This window comes from Lactuca saligna, chromosome 5 (genome assembly GCF_052625555.1).
Source record: "Lactuca saligna cultivar CGN05327 chromosome 5, ASM5262555v1, whole genome shotgun sequence".
In the NCBI taxonomy this organism is placed as follows: Eukaryota; Viridiplantae; Streptophyta; class Magnoliopsida; order Asterales; family Asteraceae; genus Lactuca; species Lactuca saligna.
The window spans coordinates 315,351,055-315,377,612 of NC_136421.1; the positions used below are offsets into that span (position 1 = coordinate 315,351,055).

Sequence of the window (26,558 nt, forward strand, 5' to 3'; positions counted from 1 at the left end):
TTCACAATGTTAATATATGAATTTAGATATTTTTAGATTTTTTTTTTCGATAAAAAATAAACTCTAAAAATTGAAAAAAACATTTGGTTCCTTATATATATATATATATATATATATATATATATATATATATATATATATATATATATATATATATATATATATATATATATATATATATATAGGAGTAGGATCAAATGAGAACCTCAAAAAGGTTGAGAACGCGAGAACAAAGTATATTTATTTGTGATTCCATATATTCATTTGTGGAGAAATGATAATTTTTTACTCCTTTAATTTCAATTGAAGAGAAAGAGCATATTCATGTTGATTGTGCGTAAAAATTTATCATTTCTCCACAAATGAATACATGTAATCACAAAAGAATATACTTGTTCTCGCGTTCTCAACCTTTTAGGTGTTCTCATTTGATCATCTCCATATATATATATATATATATATATATATATATATATATATATATATATATATATATATATATATACTAGGTTTGGTTTTCACTTGGTAATATACCGTTTACGATAACATTTCTTTCCACCGTTATTGTTTTATCATCCTTCTTTTCTTTCCTCCATTGTCGTTTATTACTTCATCCCAACAAACCTTACAGTTTTCCAGTGTCACAAAGGTAAAAAATAATCAATATTCTTGCTTCCTTATCAAATTTATTGTGTCGATCCTGAATCTACATTTTCAATTGTTAAACCTCTAAGCTTAGTTACTAAACATCTAAATTATGCAGTTTATCTTAGTAAATATAACCGTTTTAGTTTTCACTTGGTAAATATACAATTCCCTAGTGGTTGTCAAGTTCAACAAAATTAATGCCCTAAATATTACACACTAAAATAGTGTATAGTGGTAAAGCGATCGTATCCACGGAGATTGGTTCAGTTTAAGTCTTTATGTAAATCATTTGTTCAAGTACTTGTAAAACAAAAGTAAAAGTAAAATGGAGGGGGGGGGGGTTAATTCTTTTTTATTGTTTGACAAAATTAAAACTAGCTAGGATGTAAATATGACAAGCAAACAAGTAAGCGATTTGATTAAATTCAATGAGGTGGAATTGGTTGATTTTGGGATACACCAAATGGGTGACATAGTTGACTTATCATTAGACTAAAAGCAACAACACTTGTGAATTGGTTTAACTTGGCTATAGCAATTCATAAGCACAAATTACCTCAACTCTTCTTAGATATTAAAATGGTTAGATGAGCTCTAACACATTCCCTTAATTAAAGTCACAAAATCAATGAAGCATATAATCTTATGAAAATCAATTAGCTTTGAGTTCTAAGAGTTACCAAGTCGATAATCAAATGCTTATATTATCATTATGGAGGAAACATTCCCATGGTTTAAATGAAATGAAAACAAACTTAGAAACCATTTGTTGCTTACCAATCTCAAAGTCCATTACTTAACCAATAAATTGATCAACAAAAATATATGTTTATTCATCCAAGCTCATGATCTAAGATGAGCAAACATAAAAAGATGTTTAACTAGAAAACATGTCCATAAACTTCAAACACAAGGTAATAATAGTCTTCAAAACAACCAATCATCCATGGGATTAAATCCTAATCAACCAAATGAAAATCTAGCCAAGCATGACCAAGATAAGAGAAATACAAGGTAGTTTAGAAATACCAAACATTGTTCTAAGTTCAAGATGAAAAAAAATATCACTAGTCTTCCAAATCTTCAAGTCTTCCAAAGGCTTATTGAGAGAAAAGTGAGTGGTTCCTCTAAGTTTTAATGATGAAGAATGCTTCAAATCCCCAGCAAAAAGTGTTTAATCCTGGATTCAAAATCTCCCCAAAAGCCATCCATCAACCTTCCAAAAATAGGGTCAAAGAGTCAAAGCCTGGAATCACCTCAGCACGATCCACGCGGACCGTTTGTGGATCCACGTGGACTGCGTGGGTCTCGCTGATTTTGGGACTTAGCCCATTTAAAATATATTCCAGCCCAATCTTTTCATTCACACTTCAGCCCACATGCATAACTCTTGGGAGCCCAATTGCACTATTCCAAAGCCTCCATAGATACTCCAATACTCCTTTGATTATGTTGACAACAAGCCCAATCACACCAGTTCAATTCCGTGAACGAATTGCAAGCCTCTCATAGTCCCGCACTCCTTCCATACATCCAATAACAAATAGTCTTTAATAAATCCTGCAAAATAAGCTCAAAAGACTAGAAAACACTCAGTAAAGGAGAAAAATAACAAAAATAGATAATATAAATGAAGATTAACTAAAATGATATGGTTTTAACTAAAAATAAACTATGAAAAAAATAATAAAATGAAACTATCAAATCACCCCAAGCTTGAACCTTACTTGTCCTCAAGTAAGACAGTACTAAAATGAACTTGGGATAAACTATCCTAGAAAGAAAATAGGAATGAAAATCTTAGGTGGAAATTCACAACATGCCCTCAAAATAAAATCATATAATCCATTTTTAGGGTAAGAATTGCTTTAAGGAACGAGCCTTTGTTACCTTTCTAGCAAGGGATATATGTTGATCATGATGCAAAACGAGCATGCATACTTCACTACTATGGTTTATGTGACATTATTTTGTGGTCCGATCTAGCACACTATCCATAAGAAAGTGTCCCTCGGTTAGAACGTTCCCCACTCCTCACAACTTCAACCCCACGTCAAGAAATAAAACCTAGAAAAAGATAACTCGGGCAAAAAATGACAAGCGACGAGCTATGTACAAAAGTTGGTGAACTACAATCATCTAGAAGAGTAAGTGCTTCCACCAAAATAAGATCCATGTAGAGCAAAGAGCCGAGCACGCGATGAGTAAAGGGAACCATCGTAGTTGCCAACAAAAATGATATCTAAATATAAAAACATCAAACTAGAAACAAATTACAAGAGCTCAAATATAAAAAAGGCTAAACATCTACAAAAGCAAACAAATGGATATAACTTCATGGCCCGGCCTTTTCTTTTGATTTTTTTTTAATTTTTTAGGACAACAAAACCCCAAGAACACAATTACAAATACAAATACTTAAGACACAACGAGGAAAACACTAAAAATACATAACTACATTTGCATCTTATGATTGCGATAATATCCGACTTTCCATAACCTTCTTATTATTATTATTATTATTATTATTATTATTATTATTATTATTACTTTATTGGACACTTTAACACTAGAACCAAGAAAAATAAAGTTCAAATTTCATGAAAGATCAAAGATTTGACTTCTCCAAACAAATTGGATACATATGAAATTTCTACATACACAAACTAAATACTAGACTTTATTGAAATTTTTGGGTAAATTGATGCAAAAATTTTCGAACGGTACTTTAAAACAATTTACTTTTGATTCACAAAACAACACTAGAAAAGTGGTAGTTGTCTTTTTTTTTTTTTTTTTTACGCTCACTTTTTTGGTTTACCACAAGAGTTTTACAAGTATAGCCTGAAAATAAAAATACAAAATATAACTATATACAACTATAAGCGGAATCTAAGTCTAACCCAAACAAGAGGTCAAACGAGCACAACTACACTAAGGCAAATTCGAGATCAAGTGGGAAAAATGTGTCTAAATCATAAAGTAATGGTATATGATGTGAATTGCAACAGTTAGAAACTAAAGATCTCAAAATAGAAAAATCTAGCTTTTATTCCTTTCTTTGGGGTTTGACTGCGACTTGTGAGGAAAATTCAAGTGAGGGACTAGTAGGCACGAGGCTAAGTTGCCCCTACTTATGTCACACTTGACATGAGTCGATTCATATGCATAACTACTTACATTCTCTCCCCGTGTATATATAAGAGAAGAAGTAACAACTGAAAGTCCCTAAGAACGATTCTTATTTGTTATGTGAGTTTCCAAAAGAATTGTATTTAAGGTATGTCGTGTCTTTCAAGTAAAGACGTCCGGAGATGAGAATAAAGAGATAACAAAAGTGCATGAATGCTTATGCCCTAAGCTAAATGCCATGCAAAAATGAAAAATGAAAAAGAAGAAAATAAAATATTTTTGGAATTTTATAAAAAAAATGAATGCAATTTAAGGCTAAAATGCTATGCAACCTAATTAAAATGAATGAGAAATAAAAAAGAAAAGGGAATACCCCACCCCAAGCTTAGAAATAAGCATTGTCCTCAATGCTCAGGGCGAGGCAAAAGTACCTAAACCGGGGGATCTGGAGGAGGATAAGGGTATTAGGGGGTAAGGTGGAGGTGGATAAGGGTGGGTGGGTGGAGGGTATGGATATAGAGGTGGAAGTGGAATGTTTTCAAAATGGTTTTGTGATTGGTGCCACCCCCACATATGGTGCATCTGTTGGGACATGATTTGGTTGGAGACACAAAGAGCCTCGAATCGATCGGCAAAATTAGGGGGAAGCGGGTAATATCCAGGAGGTGCTTGGGGTTGGGCTTGCTATGGACCATGGGTGGGCTCATCGTCGGGCTCGTTATCCACATGCATCTCGTCATCATCTTAAGCTTGAAGTGCATCCTCATTGATTGACTGAATGATGGCCCTCGCGAGTCTCCACTGAGTGCAATCATGGAAGGTGAAGTTGGCGAATAGGGGGTCGGGAAGAATGAGATATCCGACCCCTTGAGGACAATACCATGTGAAACTGCTCTTGTTCCTATGACGGATGTGATGCATGTTTGTGAGGATCCACTCATCCATGAGAATTTTGTTGTCGACGGGCTTATAGTCGTCTGGAAGCTCAATGTCAAGGCCGCGGGCTAAAAGTGTGACAAATCCTCCAATGCAAATATCACTGGTTGTTTTGGTTCTCATGAGTGTGCATTTGTGGAAGAAGAACGAGGAAAAATCCGGAATCAATGGGTTTTAACGTCGCATCATGCACCAAAGGAAGAAGAGCTCATTTTTTGTGACTTGTCCGGCTTCTTTGCGGGCAAAAACAGTGCAAACCAAGATGCGATGAGCAATGCGGAGGCACGGGTGAACAACGAAGGTTGTCTTATCGTGACTGGCACATGAAAAGATCCCCCCGGTGATTTCCGTCCAAAAAGTCTCGTGGTTGAACTCGATAGGCAAGGCATCGAAAACCATGAATGTGTTGGAGGAAGGTAATCCCAATATGTTATTTATCATTGCAAAATCAATGTACGCCCGGTCCCCCATAAGTTGGAATGCAACCTTTTTTTCTCGCTGTCTAACCCACAGTTAACAATGAACTCTCCAGTAAGGAGCTCGTAAGTGCTTGTCATGAGTTCAAGAAGGTTTTCCCACCCGATGCTACGAAACAATTGAGTGACCCCCTCAAGAACCCCTAATGAAATGAGCGTGGGTTTGCACACAAATTTGGTGGAGGAAACCTTTCGAGGCAAACTCTTCCTTTAATTTTCGGTCGCCTTTGCATCCTAAAACCTTGGGATGTCGGGTTCATCATTTTGAGCTCTACCGGGGGCTTTGCCTAAGGCGGTAGCCGAGCGTTCTTTTTTTTTTTTTTTATGTGGGCATGATCAACCTGCAAGAAAATTAACACTACACGAACCACAATCCCAACAATTGATATTATAATCCAAATCACCAATCGACTCCCTATGGACCTCTAAAACAATTTAAGTCAATGAAAAAATGTAAAAATGTAAAAAATGTACCTGTTGGCGATCACGATTTTTTGAAAGTTGAAAATTTGCGAGCGAAAATTCGGGATTTGAAAATCCTGCAACTCTCCACCCCAAGCTTAAAGCTTTGCTCAATACCCCGTGAGAAGCACTTGACCGCTAAAACCCGAGAAATCCGGCAACGACTTAAGATTCCGGCAAAATTTTCCGGCGAGCTTCGAGGAATATTTTTAGTGGGGTTTGTAGCATTGACCAAGAGGAGCACAGTGGTGGTGTCGGAATCGCGAGAGGTGACCGGAAAATGGCCTGAAAGTAGCGAGATGGTGGTGGTGGCGCCCGGAATTGCAGCAACAGATCGGACCGGGTTTTAGGTGGGGTTTGTAGAGCTCTAAAAAAGGGAGAGAATGGCAGTGGTTTCACGTAATTCCGACCGGCGGTTTGATGGGAAATCAAGTTTTATTGATGGAGGTGGGTAGTTTTCTAATGGAGTTTAAGGAAAAGAAGAAGAGGAAGTGGGGAAGAAGAGGGCCAGCTGGTGATATGGGGGGTTGAGTCGTGGTCAAACCTGGTCAAAATGCGGTTCAACGGAAGTCATCAACCCACGCAGACGGATCTGCAAGTACATGCGGTCCGCGTGAATTAACCTGGAACACTTCTACTTTCAATTTTTTCACGCGGTCGACTTTCCGAGTACACACGGTCCGTTTGTATAAACATGCGGACGTCTTCGCGACCACACGCGGTTTTTACCATCGGGTTCGGTTTCTTTTTCCATCCCTGCTAATTCCATGGGAAGATGGCATGGTTTTCCAAATACCAACCTAAATGGGGGCATTCCTATCGGGGTCTTGTACGCGACCCGATAGGCCCACAAGGCATCATCCGACCGTGTTGCTTTGGCTTCAACCCACTTAGAGACATAGTCAACCGTGAGCAAAATATAAACATTGCCAAATGAGATGGGAAATAGGCCCATAAAATCAATCCCCTATACATCAAAAATTTCAAAAACAAGGATTGGATTTTATGGCATTTGGTTCTTTTGCAAAATGTTCCCCGTCCTTTGGCATCGTTCACAACTTTTGCAAAACAAGTAACAGTCACGTGATATGGTTGGCCAAAATAGTCCACACTCAATGACCTTTCTCAAGGTCCAGCTAGGTCTGAAGTGTCCCTCACAAGCAAATTCATGAAAAAATTGCAAAATCGATTGATGTTCTCGTTGGGGCACACATCGCCTAATGATTTGATCGGGACAATGTTTCCACAAATAAGGTTCATCCCACATGTAATACTTTGCATCCCTTTTTAATTTGTCTTTTTAAGCACGTGTGAATGTGTCTGGATACCTTTTCGTGACCAAAAAGTTAATGATATCGGCATACCAAGGAGTAGATTGAGTAAGGGAAAAGAGATTCTCATCCAGAAACTCGTCCCGCAATGGGAGAGAAACTTCATTTGAAGTGATCCGACTTAGATGATCGACAACAAGATTCTTGCATCCACTCTTGTCCCGAATTTCCAAATCAAATTCTTGCAATAATAAGATCCCCCGGATGAGTCTTGGCTTCACATCTTTCTTTTTCATCAAGTATTTGAGTGTCTCGTGATCCGAATACACTATAACTTTGGTACCGAGTAGGTATTGTCTAAACTTCTCCAAAGCGAACACTATGGCCAATAGCTCCTTCTTTGTGGTAGAATACTTTCTATAAGCGTTGTCATGCATAGTAGATCAAATGGGAGGCTCCTCCATTCTTTTGACCCAAAATGGTGCCTATAACATAGTTGCTTGCATCACACATGATCTCGAATGGGAGATCCCAATTTGGTGCTTGCATGATAGAAACATCCTTTTGCAAGAGTAGGCACATTGATCTTGTTATCTTTGAAAAGTCCTTGATGAATCGTTGATAGAAACATGCATGGCCTAAAAAAGAACGAACTTCCTGAACACAAGTCGGGTAAGGTGAGCTTTGAATAACATCTATTTTAGCCTTATCTACTTCAATTCCTTTCTTTGACGCAATGTGACCCAAGCTGAGACCTTGAATCACCATAAAATGACATTTCTCAAAATTTAGAACCAGATTTGTTTCAATTCATATTTTTAAAATCTTAGTGAGATTGGTCAAACTGTAACGCCCATAGATCCGGGCTAGTCAATTTATGGACGATAGGCGTCAAAAATGAATTTTTGATGAAATATTATTTGGAATGAATAATATTAACTAAGTTATAGTATATGTTACAAGGTTTCCGAATATATAAAGAATGCCGAAATCCAAATTATAACGAAGAAGTTATGACCTGTCGAAGTTTCGCGACAGAACCGACAACGCTGAAAGACGTAAAAAGTGAAACTTACATTAGAGCGATATCTAGCATTAGTGATCTAAACAAAATTCGCAGGGTTCATTAAAACGAGAGCGTGCATAAAAAGAACGCCCAAATCTGACTTCGTATGAGGAAGTTATGATTTTCAAAAGTTTTGACTTAGCAGTATGCAGCCCGAATACTTGATTTGAGATCGAGTGATTTTTAGCCGAAACAATCTAAATGAGAATCGAAGATATCATCGATAGTAGTGCAACGATAAAAAGACAGACGAAAACAGAGTTCAGATGAATGAGTTATGAATGTCGAACGGAGTTTACCTGTCCCGGCCTACTAAAAATAATATATTAAAATTAAATTCAAAATTAGCCAATGGAGTCTAAACGAGAGTTATAGAGCATAATCTCACCTACGTGTGGATATAAAGAACGTCAAAAACGGAGCTCGTATACGAAAGATATAGATTTCTAAAGTTCGGGGCACGAAAACCGAGCCTGTGTCAGGACTCACGACATGAGATGGTGCTCATGACGTGAGCATACCGATTTGACCTTTCAATGCTGCAAACACAAGTGGACGAATGACGAACGCGGTGACCTATCGGGCTCACGACGTGAGCTTTAGAAACTCACGACGTGAGGAATGAAAACCAGCCTCCTATAAATAGAAAGTGAGGTCAGACGTTTAGGGTTGCTATTTTCTCTTCTTTCTCTTCCCCCCGTTTTACCTCGATTTACGTACAAGAAATACCCCGAAGCCCCGGTGATCATCCTGAGTCCCGAAGCCTGAAGATCCCGAGAAGAAAAGAGTTTCCGAGCCGAAGCTCTTGCCGCGGAAAGCCTAGTGTGTGAAGTGATCCCGATTTCACCGAAGAATACTACTTCTACAAGTCGTAGTGCTGTCCAATCATCTTCTAATCAAGTGAGTGTGTGGTCACTTTCTTCTAACACATAAATATTAAGTATTTGCTATGAAATACGTGCTACGTGTATAATATTTTGTTGTTTATTTGAGATGATTGTGTAGTGGATGAATTATATAAGTTTTAATGAGTTGAACTATATGCGTATTTTGTATCTAAAAATATGTTGGGTAGAACATGAGTAGATGAGGTTGTTGGTTGGTGATAAAAGGTTGGTTGGACCATGATATAAAAGGATAAATAGATAAACTTGGTTTAGATCCAAGGGTATGGATCAGATCAATATGTTAGTTTTAGATCCGGGAATATGGATTAGGTAATGAGGAAAATTTAAGATCCGGTAGTACGGATTATGTATTTTAGAACTACGTATTCATTCGATAAGGTATCATGTGTATAATCCCTTTTAGGAACGTGATTTTAAATACGATTATTGATTATAATATGAAGTATACATATGTATGTGAAGTATCTGTCGTTGTCCAAAATACGTGTTAGATATATTTGATAATATACAACGGGCGAATCAGATATGGTTCAATATGTGTTAAGATGTGTATATATGATACTATTACTTAAAACCTTGTGTTAAGTATTCACTAGTTAGCGTTTCCTAAACGGAGATAGTATCATAAATTGATTATAAACATTGTAGTTTTGCCTAGTGATGGGTTAAGACTTAAATGGGATGTTTAGTTCAATTAAGATTGGAATTTGGTTAGTCTCTTATTAAGAGTACGTGTGTTGTGAGATTGATGATCGGTGGAATACGTCCTACGTACAGAAGTACATTTTATGTACGAAGTTCTTTTCAAAGCTCTGTGTCTTGGGTGTTGCTTGTGCTAGGGTAGTATTATGTTCTTGGGTACGATTCTTTCGCATACCAGAGTACTATAATGTGCCAGAAGTACTATCATGTACAAAGTCTTTTTGACAATTTTGTGTGTCAGTTACGGGAGCGTACGGGAGTAATCTAGTAGTATTTCCCCATAATTTTATTTTGAGAGAGCTTTGGAGTCAGCGTTTCTTCTGTGAGGTGATCGACCAAGCTTCATATATCAGCGTTTTCTTTCACAAAGTAATTAAGGGAACTTCGTAGACTGCCTAGTAAAGTGTGTCGATAATAGACCACTACTAGGTATGTCTGGTGTTATATTGTTGGATAGGGTGCGTCTGGGGGTGAAATACCTCATGTATTCAGGCCGCTGCTAGGCAAAGTTCGATGCTGGGATAGGTAGAGTCTGGGGGTATAATACCTCATGATAGTCGGACAACACCTAGGCATTGTTATCTAGATAACTACCCCTGACTTAACTGTCTTGTGGTTCTTTCTTTTACGAACGAAGGTTCGTGGTGAAACTTATTCCATTCCCCTCATTTGATGTCACTATTGATCCTCGTTTGCTGCCAGGGAATTTCCGAAGCAGCTTCATCAGTTTGTGGTTCATATCGATTCCTTAGGCTAGATCTCGTAAGATCATTGTATAGGGTCAGTATGTGGGTATCGACGGGATGGGATATATTGTTTTAGAAATATAACTTATATGTGTTTATAACATTAGTGGTTTCGTAGGATCGAGATATACTTTATTATCACATTGTTTGAACTAAGAGCTTTCATTCTCTGTGTTCCTTAGGTGATTGGGTTCACCAGGGATATTCGAACTAAGTGTTCATTCGATATTTGAACTTAGTGTTCATCAGGGATAATTGAACTAAGTGTTCATTAAGTGTTTGTGAACTAGGTGTTCATTGGGTAATATTGGAACTAAGTGTTCATTAGGTGTTCTTGAACTAGGTGCTCATCAATTATTGTGAGTTGCGTGTTCACCAAAGGTAATCTAAGATCCTTGGCAACACTAGACATTGTGCCAGTTCCTTAGGGCAATCCTTAGGAATGAATGGGAGAAGGGTAATTGGTTCTTAGGATAAATCTTTAAGAAATAAATGGAGATAATGGGGGTGGGTATTTGAATTGATTGTTTGATAATTAAATATAATAATTATATTATTATGGGTTGAAAACCCTATATGCTCACCAGGCTCCCAAGCCTGACCCACTCAGTTTTCTTTGTATCACAGGTATCGATACGAGGACATATTTCACAGAGAGATTTAAAGGAGATATAAATCATTAGTGTAATTGAATGTAAGTTCTTTTTATGTTTATATGTATGTATCGGAACATGACATCCCGAGGTTTTATTATTAAATGAAAATACATTCTCTTTGAGAAATGTTTTGATAAGTTATTATCATATCTTGTTTTGGGAACACATTCCGCAACCATTTTCTTTAAAATATTATTCTGATTTTAAAAACAAAGCCTAAACAAATCGGTCTTTTTTGGTAGAGAAATTGGGGATGTCACACAAACATTCTTGGAAGGAGTTGCCATATACTATAAAATCATCCATAAACACCTCAATCATATTTTCAACATATTCCGAAAAGATACTAACCATACAACGTTGGAAAGTGGTCGGGGAATTACACAATCCAAATGGCATTCTCCGGTATGAAAAAGTGACAAATGGACATGTAAAGGTTGTCTTTTCTTGATATTCCGGTGCCACCGGGATTTGGTGAAAACCGGAATACCCGTCTAGGCAACAATAATGTGATTTTTCGGGCAATCTTTCTAACATTTGGTCAATGAAAGGTAATGGGAAATGATCTTTTCTTGTGCTTGCACTGAGTTTACAGTAGTCAATACATACTCTCCACCCATTTTGCACACGGGTGGGGACCATCATACATTTGTTGTTCTCGACCACCGTGATCCCTGTCTTCTTTGGCATGACTTGCATCGGGCTCACCCATTTGCTATCTGAGATTGGATAGATCATCCCCGCATCAAGGAGCTTCAAAATCTCTTTCTTGACCACTTCCATCATTGGCGGATTCAACCTTCTTTGTGCATCCCAACTTGGCTTGCATTTATCCTCCATCAAAATATTGTGCATACAAGTGGAGGGGCTCAACCCTTTGATATCTGCAATCCTCCAACCCATTGCTTCTTTATGTTCCTTCAACACTTTGAGGAGTTGCTCTTCTTCACATTCGGTTAAGTGGGTTGAAATGATAACCAGAAGAGTCTCGTTGTTTCCCAAGTATGCATACTTCAAATGTTGAGGAAGGACCTTTAATTCCAATTCTGATTGTTGAACAAGGGAGGGTGGTAACCTTGTGTGAGTTTGAGGTAATTCAATTTGCTTCACACTGAATTGAGTGGTTTTGTTGATCTCCAAATTGTTAACCAATCTTTCAACTTCGGGGTCTAGTGAGTAGAGCTTCAACTTCTTGACTAATTTTCCACAATCAAATCCTTTGCTCAAAATCATCTCCAACATGTCGCCATTAGACAATTCAAACAATTATTGGGTCAATGGTTCAACAACATCAACAAAACACAAAGATGAAACATCACTAGGATATCTCATAGCTTTGTAGATATTGAAACTTATTGTTTCCCCATCAATCTCTATCGTTAAACTTCCCGCATACACATCAATCTTCGTTCTAGCCATCTTCAAAAATGGTCTCCCAAGTAAAATTATACCCGACTTGGAGGACACTTGTTCTTCTAAATCAATCACATATAAATCCGTCGGGAAGACCAATTGGTTCACTTGCACTTAGACATCTTCCAAAACACCTCTACGAAAGACACTTGATTTATCCGCAAGAGAGATTATGACACCGATTTCACTTAAATGACCAACATTCAATGATTCATATACCGAATAGGGCATGTCATTGATAGAAGCACCAAGATCAAGCATGACACTACTAAAAGTGCCATCTCCAATCTTGCAAGGAACCGTAAACATTCCGGGATCTTTGCATTTGGGTGGAAGTTTCCTTTGTAAAATTGCAGATGCATTTTCATTCATAGAGATCTTCTCATTTCCCTTCAACTTTCTCTTGTTGGTGCAAAGCTCCTTCAAGAATTTTTCATATCTAGGAATTTGTTTGATTGCATCAAGTAAAGGAATGTTTACTTCCACCTTTTGGAAGGTGTCCAAAATCTATTTCTCCTCCATGTTATTCTGCGAAGTCGCAAGTCAAGAGGGGAATGGCGGTGGAGTGGCTATTGGTGTCACTAAAGGAATGGTCTTCTTTGGAACTCCAGCTTGTGTGGCATTATTGGCTACGGGATCCTCAATTGGAATGGCTTTTATTTCTTCATCTTCTTCCCTTGGTTTCTTCTTTGAACTATCTTCTCCGGTTTGTTTGACACTTCTCAAGGTCACTACATTGACATTTGGGTTCTTTTTGGTTTGAGAAGACAATTTCCCACGGGACTCTAACTTGCCTATGGATGTAACTATATCTCCTATTTGCGCTTCAAGGCTGGAGATACTGGTTCTTGGTACTAGTGGCTAAGGATTTGACAATGTCTTCAAGAGAGATTCCGGAGTTACTTGGTTGGGATTAGAGAGGTTGTTGATGATGATATGGAGGGTGTGGTTTGGGTTGATAGTGTCGTTGTGGATGTTGGTAATGAGGTCGTGGTGGTTGATAGGAATGTCTAACCAATGCATTTTGAGGCAATGGTCTTGGGTTGTAGCTCATGTTTGGATTTGGCTTCCAACTTGAATTGTAAGCATTTTGGTAACCGGATGGATTGTTGTGGTAGTTTCGGAACTGTCCTGTGGCATTCACGTGTTCCGCATCTTCTTGAAGAATGGGACACATATCCGTAGGGTGTCCCATTGTTGCACATATTCCAAAAACCATCATTTGTGGAGTTGGTCCCATGGATAACTTTTAGACAACAGAGGTTAAATATTTGATTTGAGACTCGAGATTTGATGTTCCCACTTCATTGACTTTGTGTTGTGTGTCTCTTTTCATATCTTGGCGCGAGCCAAAATGTTGGGAATTCGCGGCTATGGTGTTGAAGAGTTGTCTTGTTTGTTGTGGAGTTTTGTTAAAGACACCTCCACCACTTGAGGCATAAACTAGTCTTCTCTCCATTGACAAAAATCCCTCATATAAGTGTTGAATGAGGAGTTGTTCTGGAATTTGGTGTTGTGGGAAACTATATCACAAGTTGCTGAACCTCTCTCAATAATCATGAAAAGTCTCATTTTAACCTTTGTGGATTCCACAAATCTCATTTCTAAGACATGAGACTCTTGAAGCAGGATAGAACTTGTTAAGAAAAGCTCTTGCCATGTCGGTCCATGAGTTGATTGACCCCGAGGGAAGATAGAATAACCAATCCTTTGCACTATCGGTCAATGAAAAGGGGAATGCCCTTAGCTTGATTTGGTCATCGGTTGACCCTTGTGGCTTCATACTAGTGCAAATAATGTGAAACATCTTTAAGTACTCATGAGGGTCTTTATTTTCTAATCCATGAAAAGTTGGAAGAAGATGGACTAAACTTGACTTCAATTCTGAACCTCCTTCCAAAACCGAGTAATTGATACCGGTTGGAGTTTGTGTAACATCGGTTTCCATCATTTGCCTCAAAGTTCTTTCGGGAACTTCTCATCCGTCCGCCATTGCAATTGGTTCAATATTGGGTGGATTTTTTTGTAGAGGTGGTGTTTCGGGAATTTATTGGCGAGGGTCAGGACTAGAATCGGGTTCCGTGTCACTTGATGAAGCGGGTTCAACCTCTGGATCCCTGTAAGGGTTGGAAGTTTGACCACATTCTATTCTTTTTTCCTTCGCGAAACGCCTTGCTTCTTTTTCAATTTTTGGGTTGTAAATCAAAGCACTTGTACGTTGAGATCTGGGCATAGAGAAACCTATTCATTAAAAATAAACCAATCCCCAACAACGACGCCAAAATTTGGTGGTTGTTGAGTTCAACAAAATTAATACCCTAAATATTACACACTAAAATAGTGTATATTGGTAAAAGGATCGTATCCACGGAGATTGGTTCAATTTAAGTCTCTATGTAAATCACTTGTTCAAGTACTTGTAAAACAAAAGTAAAAGTAAAATGGAGGGGGGGGGGTTAATTCTTTTTTATTGTTTGACAAAATTAAAACTAGCTAGGATGTAAATATGACAAGCAAACAAGTAAACGATTTGATTAAATTAAATAAGGTGGAATTGGTTGATTTTGGGATACACCAAATGGATGACATAGTTGACTTATCATTAGACTAAAAGGAACAACACTTGTGAATTGGTTTAACTTGGCTATAGCAATTCATAAGCACAAATTACCTCAACTCTTCTTAGATATTAAAATGGTTAGATGAGCTCTAACACATTCCCTTAATTAAAGTCACAAAATCAAGGAAGCATATAATCTTATGAAAATCAATTAGCTTTGAGTTCTAAGAGTTACCAAGTCCATAAGATAATCAAATGCTTACATTATCATTATGGATGAAACATTCCCATGGTTTAAATGAAATGAAAACAAACATAGAAACCATTTGTTGCTTACCAATCTCAAAGTCCATTACTTAACCAAGAAATTGATCAACAAAAATATATGTTTATTCATACAAGCTCATGATCTAAGATGAGCAAACATAAAAAGATGTTTAACTAGAAAACATTTCCATAAACTTCAAACACAAGGTAATAATAGTCTTCAAAACAACCAATCATCCATGGGATTAAACCCTAATCAACCAAATGAAAATCTAGCCAAGCATGACCAAGATAAGAGAAATACAAGGTAGTTTAGAAATACCAAACATTATTCTAAGTTCAAGATGAAAAGAAATATCACTAGTCTTCCAAATCTTCAAGTCTTCCAAAGCCTTATTGAGAGAAAAGTGAGTGGTTCCTCTAAGTTTTGATGATGAAGAATGCTTCAAATCCCCAGCAAAAAGTGTTTAATCCCGGATTCAAAATCTCCCTAAAATCCATCCATCAACCTTCCAAAAATAGGGTCAAAGAGTCAAAGCCTGGAATCACCTCAGCACGATCCACGCGGACCGTTTGTGGATCCACGCAGACCGCGTGGGTCTCGTTGATTATGGGACTTAGCCCATTTAAAATATATTCCAACCCAATCTTTTCATTCACACTTCAGCCCACATGCATAACTCTTGGGAGCCCAATTGCACTATTCCAAAGCCTCCATAGATACTTCAATGCTCCTTTGATTATGTTGACAACAAGCCCAATCACACCAGTTCAATTCCGTGAACGAATTGAAAGCCTCTCATAGTCCCGCACTCCTTCCATACATCCAATAACAAATAGTCTTTGATAAATCCTGCAAATATGCTCAAAAGACTAGAAAACACTCGGTAAAGGAGAAAAATAACAAAAATAGATAATATGAATGAAGATTAACTAAAATGATATGGTTTTAACTAAAAATAAACTTTGAAAAGAAATAATAAAATGAAACTATCATTCCCCATTGCATTTCTTTCATCTATTATCGTTTAACCATCCATGTTTTCTTTCCTCAATTATTGTTTATTACTTTACCTTAGTGAATATTACTGTTTTCCACCATCACGAAGGTCAAAGAAAATTAACAATTTTGCTTCCCAATGAAAATCAATGCTTCAATATTTTTTTTGAACCGAATGCTTCCATATTAAATCTACAACATCAAGTGTTAATTATGAATCCCTAATTGCAATTTTTAGCTAATAAAAGGGCGTAGTTTAATGAGGTTTACTACCTAAGTTTAGGTGGGGCTGTAATGTATGTTCACTTTTCCCTATATATATATATATATATATATATATATATATATATATATATATATATATATATATATATATATACATAAAACAACCCAAAAACCAAGATCAAAATTTTCATTTTTAAATAAACACAAAAGTTACAATCATCACATTATTCCAAAACTACTCATTAATAATAATGTCAAATCATTAGAGTAAAATTTCAAACTGCGGAAAACTAGTGAGGAGTGAATGTTGCGCTATCAAGTCGGGCCCTTCCCCTTAGTACTGGAAGTACAACTTTGAAAGCATATGCATAACAAATAACTGAGCTGATACCAATTCCAAGTAATACATAACATCCATTCTCTCGAGCTATTAGGCCTCACACAACTCAGGCAATTATGTCATACGATTCCTGGTGATATCCTTAACCCTAATCTAGCATGCGGTTCACATATTAAGCATACTAATCATAACACATAAGTATGGTAACTTTGGGAAATACTTACTTGAGCTAGGCTGATTGCATGCATTGTACTCCCCTCTTTCTTTAAAGAGTCTTTCTCAAAATTATTCAGTTTTTTTTTGAAAATATTATCATTTCCTTAGTTTGAGTTCTGACACACCCGAAAATGTGTCTGAATCCCTCAAACCAAGGTTTTGATACCAACTTGCAACAACCCAAAAACCAGGATCAAGATTTTCATTTTTAAATAAACACAAAAGTTACAATCGTCACATTGTTCCAAAATTATTCATTAATAATATTGTTAAATAATCAGAGTAAAATGTCAAATTGTGAAAAACTAGTAAGGAGTAAATGTTGCGCCATCAAGTCGGACCCTTCCCCTTAGTACTGGAAGTACCTGAAACCACAAACGCAAACTGTAAGCAAAAGCAAGGTCTTTCCTTGTGAACCCGAGGGCTAAATCCCGGTCTTACACTCAAGTGTCATGGGCTACCCCCATGGTCTTCCATACAATTATCACAAAAGTTAACAACATTCTATGTAATATGAAATGGGTCGGCATTGGTGCCTTCGACACATGAACATGGTGAAAAGACTCACCTCAAACTACTGAAAAATACTAACTGCTCGACTACTGATCCGAAAAATCCCACACCGAACATACACAAATTAACCTAATCAGGAAATGATAAAAAGACATAGCCATGGGCCTAGATTCCATCCAACTCCTAAGGTAGGGCCCAATCACCACACCCATAATGGGCCTAACCAAACTTGACCCTTAACCCCTATTAGGCCCCAGGGCCCAACCTGAGTCGCTAAAGGCCCACAAACAAAAATTTGAATCCCATATATCATAAACAGGCCAAAGCCCAATAACTAGCTAAAGCCTAAAAGTCCAAGGCCAACCGAACTACAAAATCCAACTAAAGGGTGTACGCTCAACATACACTATGCATACGAGTCCACAAGCCAGTACGCGTTGTATACATGTTGGTACGCCCTGTGTATTAAGTTGTATACCACCTTAATCCATTAAGTGCTTATTCCTTACATCTCCACACCCAAATTTCCAAATCTAGACCAAAAAGGGATTCTAAGACATTAAGTTGGCAACTTTATGCCTTAGCATGCTTTAATGGAACCTAACATCTACCTTTGTCCAACAAGTCTCTCATTCAAGATCTTCTTTCATGCATGGGCTCATATTTATCATCAATGAGACATTTTCATGCATCTAACACCTTTAAGGGATAGAGATCTAACACCTTAAACTCTTGGAGTTGCCCAAACTCACAAAAGAGCTCATGAGACCAAGAATTAGCTCATAACAAGCCCTAACTTTAATAACCAAAAGGAATCACCAAGGTAAGAGCTTTTTATCTTCAAAAGCTTCAGAAGGTGATGTAGACTCAAGATCTTAAAGCTTAACTTCGATCAAAGATTGATCACCAAGTTCTTCTTCTTGCAAGCACACCAAAAAGGCCACTAAAGTTACATCTAATCTCAAAAATCACTCACAATGGTAAACTAAGGATTTAGGGACGCAAATTGCAGTGGAGGCTGATAAAGGTGAGGGTCCAAAGGTTATAAGGATGCTTAAATAGGGCTCATTATGGGTGGCAAATCGGACCATCGTGTCGTGTTTTTGTCTGACACAACACGATAATGTTTTATGTAACACGAACACGACACGACACGACGATATGTTTTTTTTAACTAACACGAAAACGAACTGATTAAAAAACCACAAATACGACACGACACGATAAAGATAACATAATAAAAAAATTAGTTTATTTAATTAATATTTAATCATACATAACACGACAAACACGACAAATAAATGTTAAATAGTGCCAATTTCGTGTTGAATTTTAAACACGAACACGACACGAATTTCAGTTTCATCCCATATTCGTTTCATGTCGTGTGTTTTTGTCGTGTTGTGTTAATAATTGTCACCCCTAGGGCTCATGCCCTAAAATTAGGGTTTAAACTTTGGTTGTGTACGCCCACCGTACGCCTCGTACGTCCAACATACGTGGCTAAGATTTCCCGCACCAAGGTGTGCATGTACGTTAAGCGTACCAAAACGTACGCCCACCGTACGAAGGGACCAATTCCAAAAAATATTTTTTTTTTCAATGACTAAAAAGGAAAATACTTGGATCCAAGTGTTACCTAATAAATAATTTAAAATTAAAAAATAAATACTAGTATTTTTACATCAATTAGGGATCAACCACACAACATAATAAAACTATAGGGATGATACAAGTTAAAAAAATAAGTTAAGTACCAAACGCACAAATTACTTTAAACCACAGGGATCATTTGTATAATTTACTCGTGTGCATATATATATATATATATATATATATATATATATATATATATATATATATATATATATATATATATATATATATATATTCTTTTTCATATATATGTATTAGTTAAAATGATATTTTATTAAAACGTGATTGTAGATACAAACCTTGAAGTTATGATGTGGAATGGTAAAACCATATCAAGCTCTTTAGAACCTTAGTATTAGATATGCTATTTTTTACTTATTTATATAAAACACATAAATTTTGTTATATTTTACTTTTTACGTAACAAATTAAAAAAAAATGGTTGAAGATTAAGCGTTCGAAAATGACTTGAATGTCTTTTTCTTAAAAGAGGAAGGTTGAACTAGGAAGCCTACCTTTTGCAATTGCAAGTATGTTGGATTCGGGCTCCACTTTCCTAAACCAAATGTTGTTGTGGGTGGTTGTGAAGGAAGTGTGGATAAGGGGCACTTGTAGCTTGTTTATAGGGTAACTGCATACAGTAGTTCTATTTTCCCTTGAATTTGTTTACCAAATAAAACATCACATTATATGGTTGGTGAGCCCTTTTCTTTTATTTCTATTAACCTACAAATAACGATATATTAGCCACGACTTGTGAACTTATAAATATATTAGTTTAATACTTGGTTAGTATTACAAAATTATAGATACCATCAAATTTATTGAGATGATAAACTAAGTAACAAATGTGATATATATATATATATATATATATATATATATATATAATATATAGTTTTATATAATATGGGTCAAGTTTGTTGGTAACCTTAGATTCGTAATAATTTGAGACTGTTTTCCGGCCAATTTTTTTAATTCAAAACTCCATCAAAATCGTTGTTACATTTCGTCTAAACCAATCGCACATCAATGTATTCGAATTAAATCTTATATTTGCAAATGTGCAATATGCACATCGTTTTTTTTCGAATGTTTTGTGATTTTTTGTTCAATTGACTTATGAATAGCTTAGACGACCCATATCAATGATTTTAATGTTGTTTTGAGTGAAAAATATTGAACGTAAAAAAAGTTTTATTATAGTTCTCACTATTCTCTATTTCATTTCAAAAGGCGCTCAACTTACGGAATTGTTCACTCCATATTCCATTCTTTTTACTTTTTAATATTTATGTTTGATTCATTTAAAATACAACATAACTCAACTCAATTTATTAAGGATATACACCAGTCAGAATTATAGAGCTTTAGATTGTATGTTTAGATTACATATCGTTTAAACATTAAAATAATAATACACTAAAAACAATAATATTAATTTATAAAATAAAGTAATTGACCTTGGTATAAGTGGAAGTGGAGGCTGGAGCAGAGAAAAAGGCATACGTGAGGAGTTTAACTGTGAAATTATGATTTTTATTTGGAAAAAGGTGGAAGAGGTTCACCCAACCCAAACCCAACCTATCCACGTTCCCATTTCCTCTTCGTTCCTTTCTATTTTAGTTATAAATCTTTAAATTACTATTCTACCCCTTGTCATAAATTTTACAAATAATACCTACAAATTGGAATGGTCAAATAAATAACGAAGGCATAGACAGATAGACCCAAAATTTTCATGTATGAGAGGTTAATTTAACATGCCCACATGGTTTTGAAAGGAATTGAAATCTTTAAAGAAGTTGAAATTTAAAGAAAATAGAATTCGAAATAATTCAACTCCCATCACATTTTGGGTAACAATATATGAAATGGAACTGGAATATCATTTTAGTAACACAATAACAAAGTTACATTCTATTATTTTTATAAACTATTGTTTTATATATATGAAAATAAATTAAATGTTTTTGGACATATATGTATTTTTCACAAAATAATTTTAAACCATGGTAACTCACCGGTTAAAGCTTGAGAGTTTTAATCAAAGATTGACCAGCAAAATGGTGTAAGACGCAGTTATGAAAAATGTTGTTTAGTATCATTATTAAAGATAAACTCTTTCCTTTATCCTCGCAAAATAGAAAGCCACATTAAAAGGCCGGGACCAATTTTTTAGAACTTCAATAAAAACTTGCATGGAAAGTAACCTTATATATTTTTAGTACAGAATGAATATTTGAATAGAATTGGAAAATCGATATATTAATACAAATGGTATATAATAAATCATTAAAAGCAGCGCCTTCCTAAATTAAACTATTTGTCCATTAAAAATAAATTCCACGATAATTGTGCAATAGAGTATCTTTTATAAGTTTTCTTTACTCGTTACTCAAAAATATATTTTTATGTGTTTGATCTAAGTAAAATATTTTGGTAAACGACTAAGAGAGTAGTTACCAGAGGTGGTCAAGTGAATGGAACGAGTTCGAAACAGTAATAAGATTAATTAATTTTGAATATATATTTATCTTTTTTTATAAATAATTATTGTATCATATATAATTACAAAAACTATATAATAATCAATTGATTGCATGTATTAAAAATGGATTTCGATCGACTTTCAACCTATTTAACTCAAAATATTTAACTAAATTTTCTTTTACCTATTTTAAGTTTTTAACCCATAACACTATAACAGCGACTTCATGGGTGATGTATGTGATTTTTGGTTAGCAATATAAAAAAGAAAGGGTATTTACGGTATTTTGCATAAAACTAAGATACGTGGTTGACACGCGCTTATGAGAAGACTATAATACCGAAAGAAACTATATACGGAGAAAATACAGGAGCGGTGTCCGTCACTATATAAATCCTCTCTCCTCATATATAAGGGGTGGCAAGTATAAGTAGTTACATTGCAGGTTCAGAGTTGGAAATCCACATTCCCTCTAACTCCTCCTCCCCCAAATTCACTATCTCCGATCTCCAATCACTTTATGATCGCAGAAAACCAACCGATTATGGCGGAAGAAAGCGATGAAGCTGTTCATTTGTATGAATCCAGACGCGAATTAGGATCGCCATGCCTTCCGACGAACGTTATCAACGACGTTACTGAAGCATGTGGAGATTCTGGAGAAGACGATCATCTTTTATTTTCAAAGGTACGTAGACACAGTTTCTCAATTGTTTCTGGTTTGAATGTGATCGATATACATCGATTTAGTTTTTGCGAAAATTAATAGTGTTATTTGGGATGATTCGCGCACAATATAGGTTGCGTTTTCAGAGAGAATTAGTATTATTTATTAATTTTCATTCGAATACTTTAATGATAACAGCGGCGGAGCATTCTCAACGACGCTATCGGAGCATGTGTAGACGACCATCATTATTTCTGTTTTAAGGTATAGACACAGTTTTTCATTTTTTTTCTCTGATTTGAATGCAATTAATGCATCCAGTGTTTTCAATCGGTTCAGCTTTTGGTCAAAATTAGTACCACTTGAATAAATTGTGCTTATGTGTGATTATTGTGATGATAACAGCAGCGGAGTTATAATAAGCACAGACATCAACCTCCGACTGTTCGGAAGTCAGCAGCTGCCGCGCAACCTCCGTTGCTTCCGTCACATCCGGTAATTAATTTCATACAGCATGACACACACACACACAAAGCATGGAGAGAGAAAATATAAACTGTTTAAGTCGTGTTACAGATTCCTGAAGATTCTAATAGGTTGGTTAGGGATAAACGATTATCCAGCATTGATGAGGAAGTGGATCCCGTTGAATAAGTATTTTAGCTCCTAGAAAAGAAAAATAGTCAACTTGATAAATTCATGATTACGCCGACTGCCTACATATCTGTTTCAAGTTTCAAAGCCAAATATATATATATATATATATATATATATATATATATATATATATATATATATATATATATATATATATATATATATTTATATTTATAGTCATATAATCGTATTTCTAGGTTTTGGTTATAGTTTCATTAGATCTTAGATAAATTGATTGCATCTTTTCAGGAAACAAATAATTTATATTATAGATACGTTTTGATTATGAAATTTTAGCTAAAGGCACTTTAAAAATTGTATTCCCCTAAACATAAATAAAAAAAATACATATTAGGCATGAATCAAGCAACCAATGGCAAATTAAACATAATAAAAAGATTCTGAATCTCCCCAATTAAGTTATGGCATAAGACGAAGCTGAAAGATTCCGAATTTCCCCAATGAGAGAAGTTGGCAATTTGGCATCAAGTTTGACCAAATAGAATTAATGGATTTTATGCATTTTAATACATCAATTTGTTTATCTCTCAAAAGATTAACATAGAAGATGACATATGGTCGAACTATTGTTATGCATTTCAACACTCCATTGCCATAGAAGATAAATGGATTGAATTCATATAATATGAACATGAATTTTAATGGTAAATGTTTTTGTTTTTGTGTTGTTAACTAGCACTGGAAAAGTTTTTCAAAGGATCAAAAACCCAAACATCCTACAAATTGGGCAACTGGAGGTCCTGGAATGCAAGCCGTATTTCTAGATTCTAGCCAAAGATCATGCGGTACTGGAGTTTTCCTTCCTCGTACAGCAGGAACCAATATAGAAAAACCCAGAAAACCAGGTATATTTTTGTCTGTATCAAACAAAATAAATATATTAAATGGCTAGAACGAAAAGTTTTTGGATAAGTTTTCAAACCATTTTTTTTTTTTCTTTTCAAAAACGTTGTTAATTTACAAACTTTTGTCAAAAGTAAAGTGGGTCTTATAGGTTTTTTACAAACTGTAAATAGACGATTATTGTGTGACTTATAAATAGGCCAATTGGAAAAACTTTCATATTGTAAAGATAAAAATAACTTTTTTTTTTTTTAACAGAAAACTCTCCCATTATTATTATTTGAGGTACACTTAACGTTTGGTCCTTAAGTATTGCTTAGTTTTCCAATTTTGATCCAAACATTATACTAGTAATTTACTTACAACAAACAATAAAAACGTTACACCCTTGTAGTAGACAAATATAGTTATTAGAGGAAATTGCAAAAATTGTTTTTTTAGTGGGCTTTATTTGTGGATTTGGTCTCTTTATAATAAAGAGTGGGTGTGGTTTTATGCAGCATTTGCTCCTGTTCTCCTTCCGTCTCGTGTAGTCCAAGCATTAAACCTCAACGTGCACGGATTAGGCTTGCAAATCAAGCCACGAGGTACAAATATATTCACCCTATTTGATTATCATATTTTGAAAATGATCCTTTCAAAAACGTTTTCATCAATGGAAGTTAATTTAAAATCACATTGAATTGTTGTTTCAGATTATAACAATAATGTAAAGGGATCAGAGTTTGATCGAATTAGAAACAAAAAGAGTAGAGATGTATCGAGCCAATTCTGTGTCATCTCTCAAAACCAAAGTTCTTCACCGGAAATATTTCTCCCTAAAGAATGGACTTACTAGAACCACAATTGATACGACTATATATATATACCACCCCATATACATAAAAACCCTTGTGGAATGTACTTAATGCTCTTGGTTACTATTCAATCATGTACTTGAAGAGAATAAAAATGTCGTTTGTTATATCATTAATTCGGTACCAAATAAGTTCAAATCCCATTGTTTTTATGTTGTAAGTTATTGTAATTGAATATAAGTAAATTATAATCATAGTTCTAGAGAGGGTGTATGGATGTGTGTATTGTTACAGATTTTCTCATCATTATGATATTTTTAACAATTTGGATAAAAATATTTTGCTTATAAATATATGGGATCAAATAATCAATATTGTTTAAAATGATTTTGAATTTCTTACACATACACTTATAAGCAAGGTTATCAATGTCATAATACATGGCGTGACAACTTCAAGCTTCAAGCATTACGAGCCATTACACACCCATGATGTTTTAAAGACCTGATTTAAGATGACATTAGTATGTACAATGTGTTGAGCATGGATCTAAGTGTTACATTCAAAAAATTTACGTAAAATTTAAACTTTTTCAATCATAAATAAAACTAAATAGTATTTGTTTACAAAATGTTTTCAAATCATTATTCATTAGTGTCCCAATAACCAAATCATAAGAATGAGGAGCGGTACGGTCACGTCTTCGCCTTGCCATGATCTCCTGAAGTACCTAAAATAATAAACTGAAAACTGTAAGCTCGAGGGCTTAGTGAGCTACCCCCAAAATACCAATACAAAGATGATAATACCATTATCAATAACAGACAATCAACAACATACATATCGGGCCATCGGCTTGACTGGACCGTCCTGTATGGCCTACAGTCTATCTGAATCTGTTTCGAGCCTTCGGCATGACTGGATCGCCATGTGGGCCTACAGTCTCCCCGGACCGCTCATAAGGTATGTTGGCCTTCAGCACCAAGCAGGACCGCCTCAACCCAACCAACAAGCAAATAACCATGTGCGCATAACTATCATATACAGACATATACAAACATCAAACATATCAATCTCACTGATCATCAATCATAGAAATCTCTCGTAACTAGAGCACCGACCTAGCAGGTGACTAACATAACAATCCCTACAGATCATAAGAGCATAATATATTGTATGTTCTGATTCCGATCTAACAGATCATAACCACAAGTAGCACACCATAACAATAACAACTTAAGGGTCGGCCTTGGTGCCGTAGACCCTATTGATATAGTGAAGATAACTCACCTTGCAGATGTCGACTCGGTACATGAACTCTAACTCTCGGATCAGTGTCAAAAACCCCACCACCTATTACCATAATATAATATGACATCCCCAAAATCACGGCAAGAAAAGACCGGTTTTGTTTATACTTTATTTCAAAATCAGAGTTATCTTTTAATAAAAGGGTTGCGGAATTTGTCCCAAAACAATAATATGATAAAGATTTATCAAAAGCATTTCTATAGAAATGTATTTCATTAAAAGACTCGGGATGTCATGTTCGTACAGATCAAAAGTATAAACAGTACAATATAAGCCTTACTACATTATTTCATATCTACATGCCTATATCCGTAATCCCTCGTCCAAAACATCACACCTATGCTCATGCGCCACTACCTGTAATACATAAAACTGAGTGGGTCAGGCTTGGGAGCCTGGTGAGCACATAGGGTTTTCAACCCACAATAAATAAGTTTATTAATTTCATCAATCAACAATAACCCGATTACCCGTTCCCGTTATCCTCACTTTACGTCCCTAAACACCTATCATAAGGGACCTAGCCTAAGGATCATCATCGGGACGGACACTACTGCTAAGGGGATTCCTCAGCAATA

General features: G+C 35.6%; 1 protein-coding gene across 2 annotated transcripts; it reads left to right on the top strand.

Annotated features, from left to right (window-relative positions):
• Positions 1-22,069: 22,069 nt before the first annotated feature.
• Positions 22,070-24,935, top strand: LOC144998717 (uncharacterized). Of its 2 annotated transcripts, none has more exons than XM_078958458.1 (6): positions 22,070-22,372; positions 22,550-22,615; positions 22,760-22,846; positions 23,706-23,874; positions 24,373-24,459; positions 24,568-24,935. In XM_078958458.1, exons 1-6 carry the CDS (start codon positions 22,205-22,207, stop codon positions 24,708-24,710), a joined length of 720 nt encoding a protein of 239 aa, XP_078814584.1. In that variant the 5' UTR covers positions 22,070-22,204; the 3' UTR covers positions 24,711-24,935. The 2 variants fall into 2 exon arrangements, with proteins under 2 accessions (XP_078814584.1, XP_078814583.1); XM_078958457.1 differs by having other exon boundaries at positions 22,071-22,372; positions 22,757-22,846.
• Positions 24,936-26,558: the final 1,623 nt, after the last annotated feature.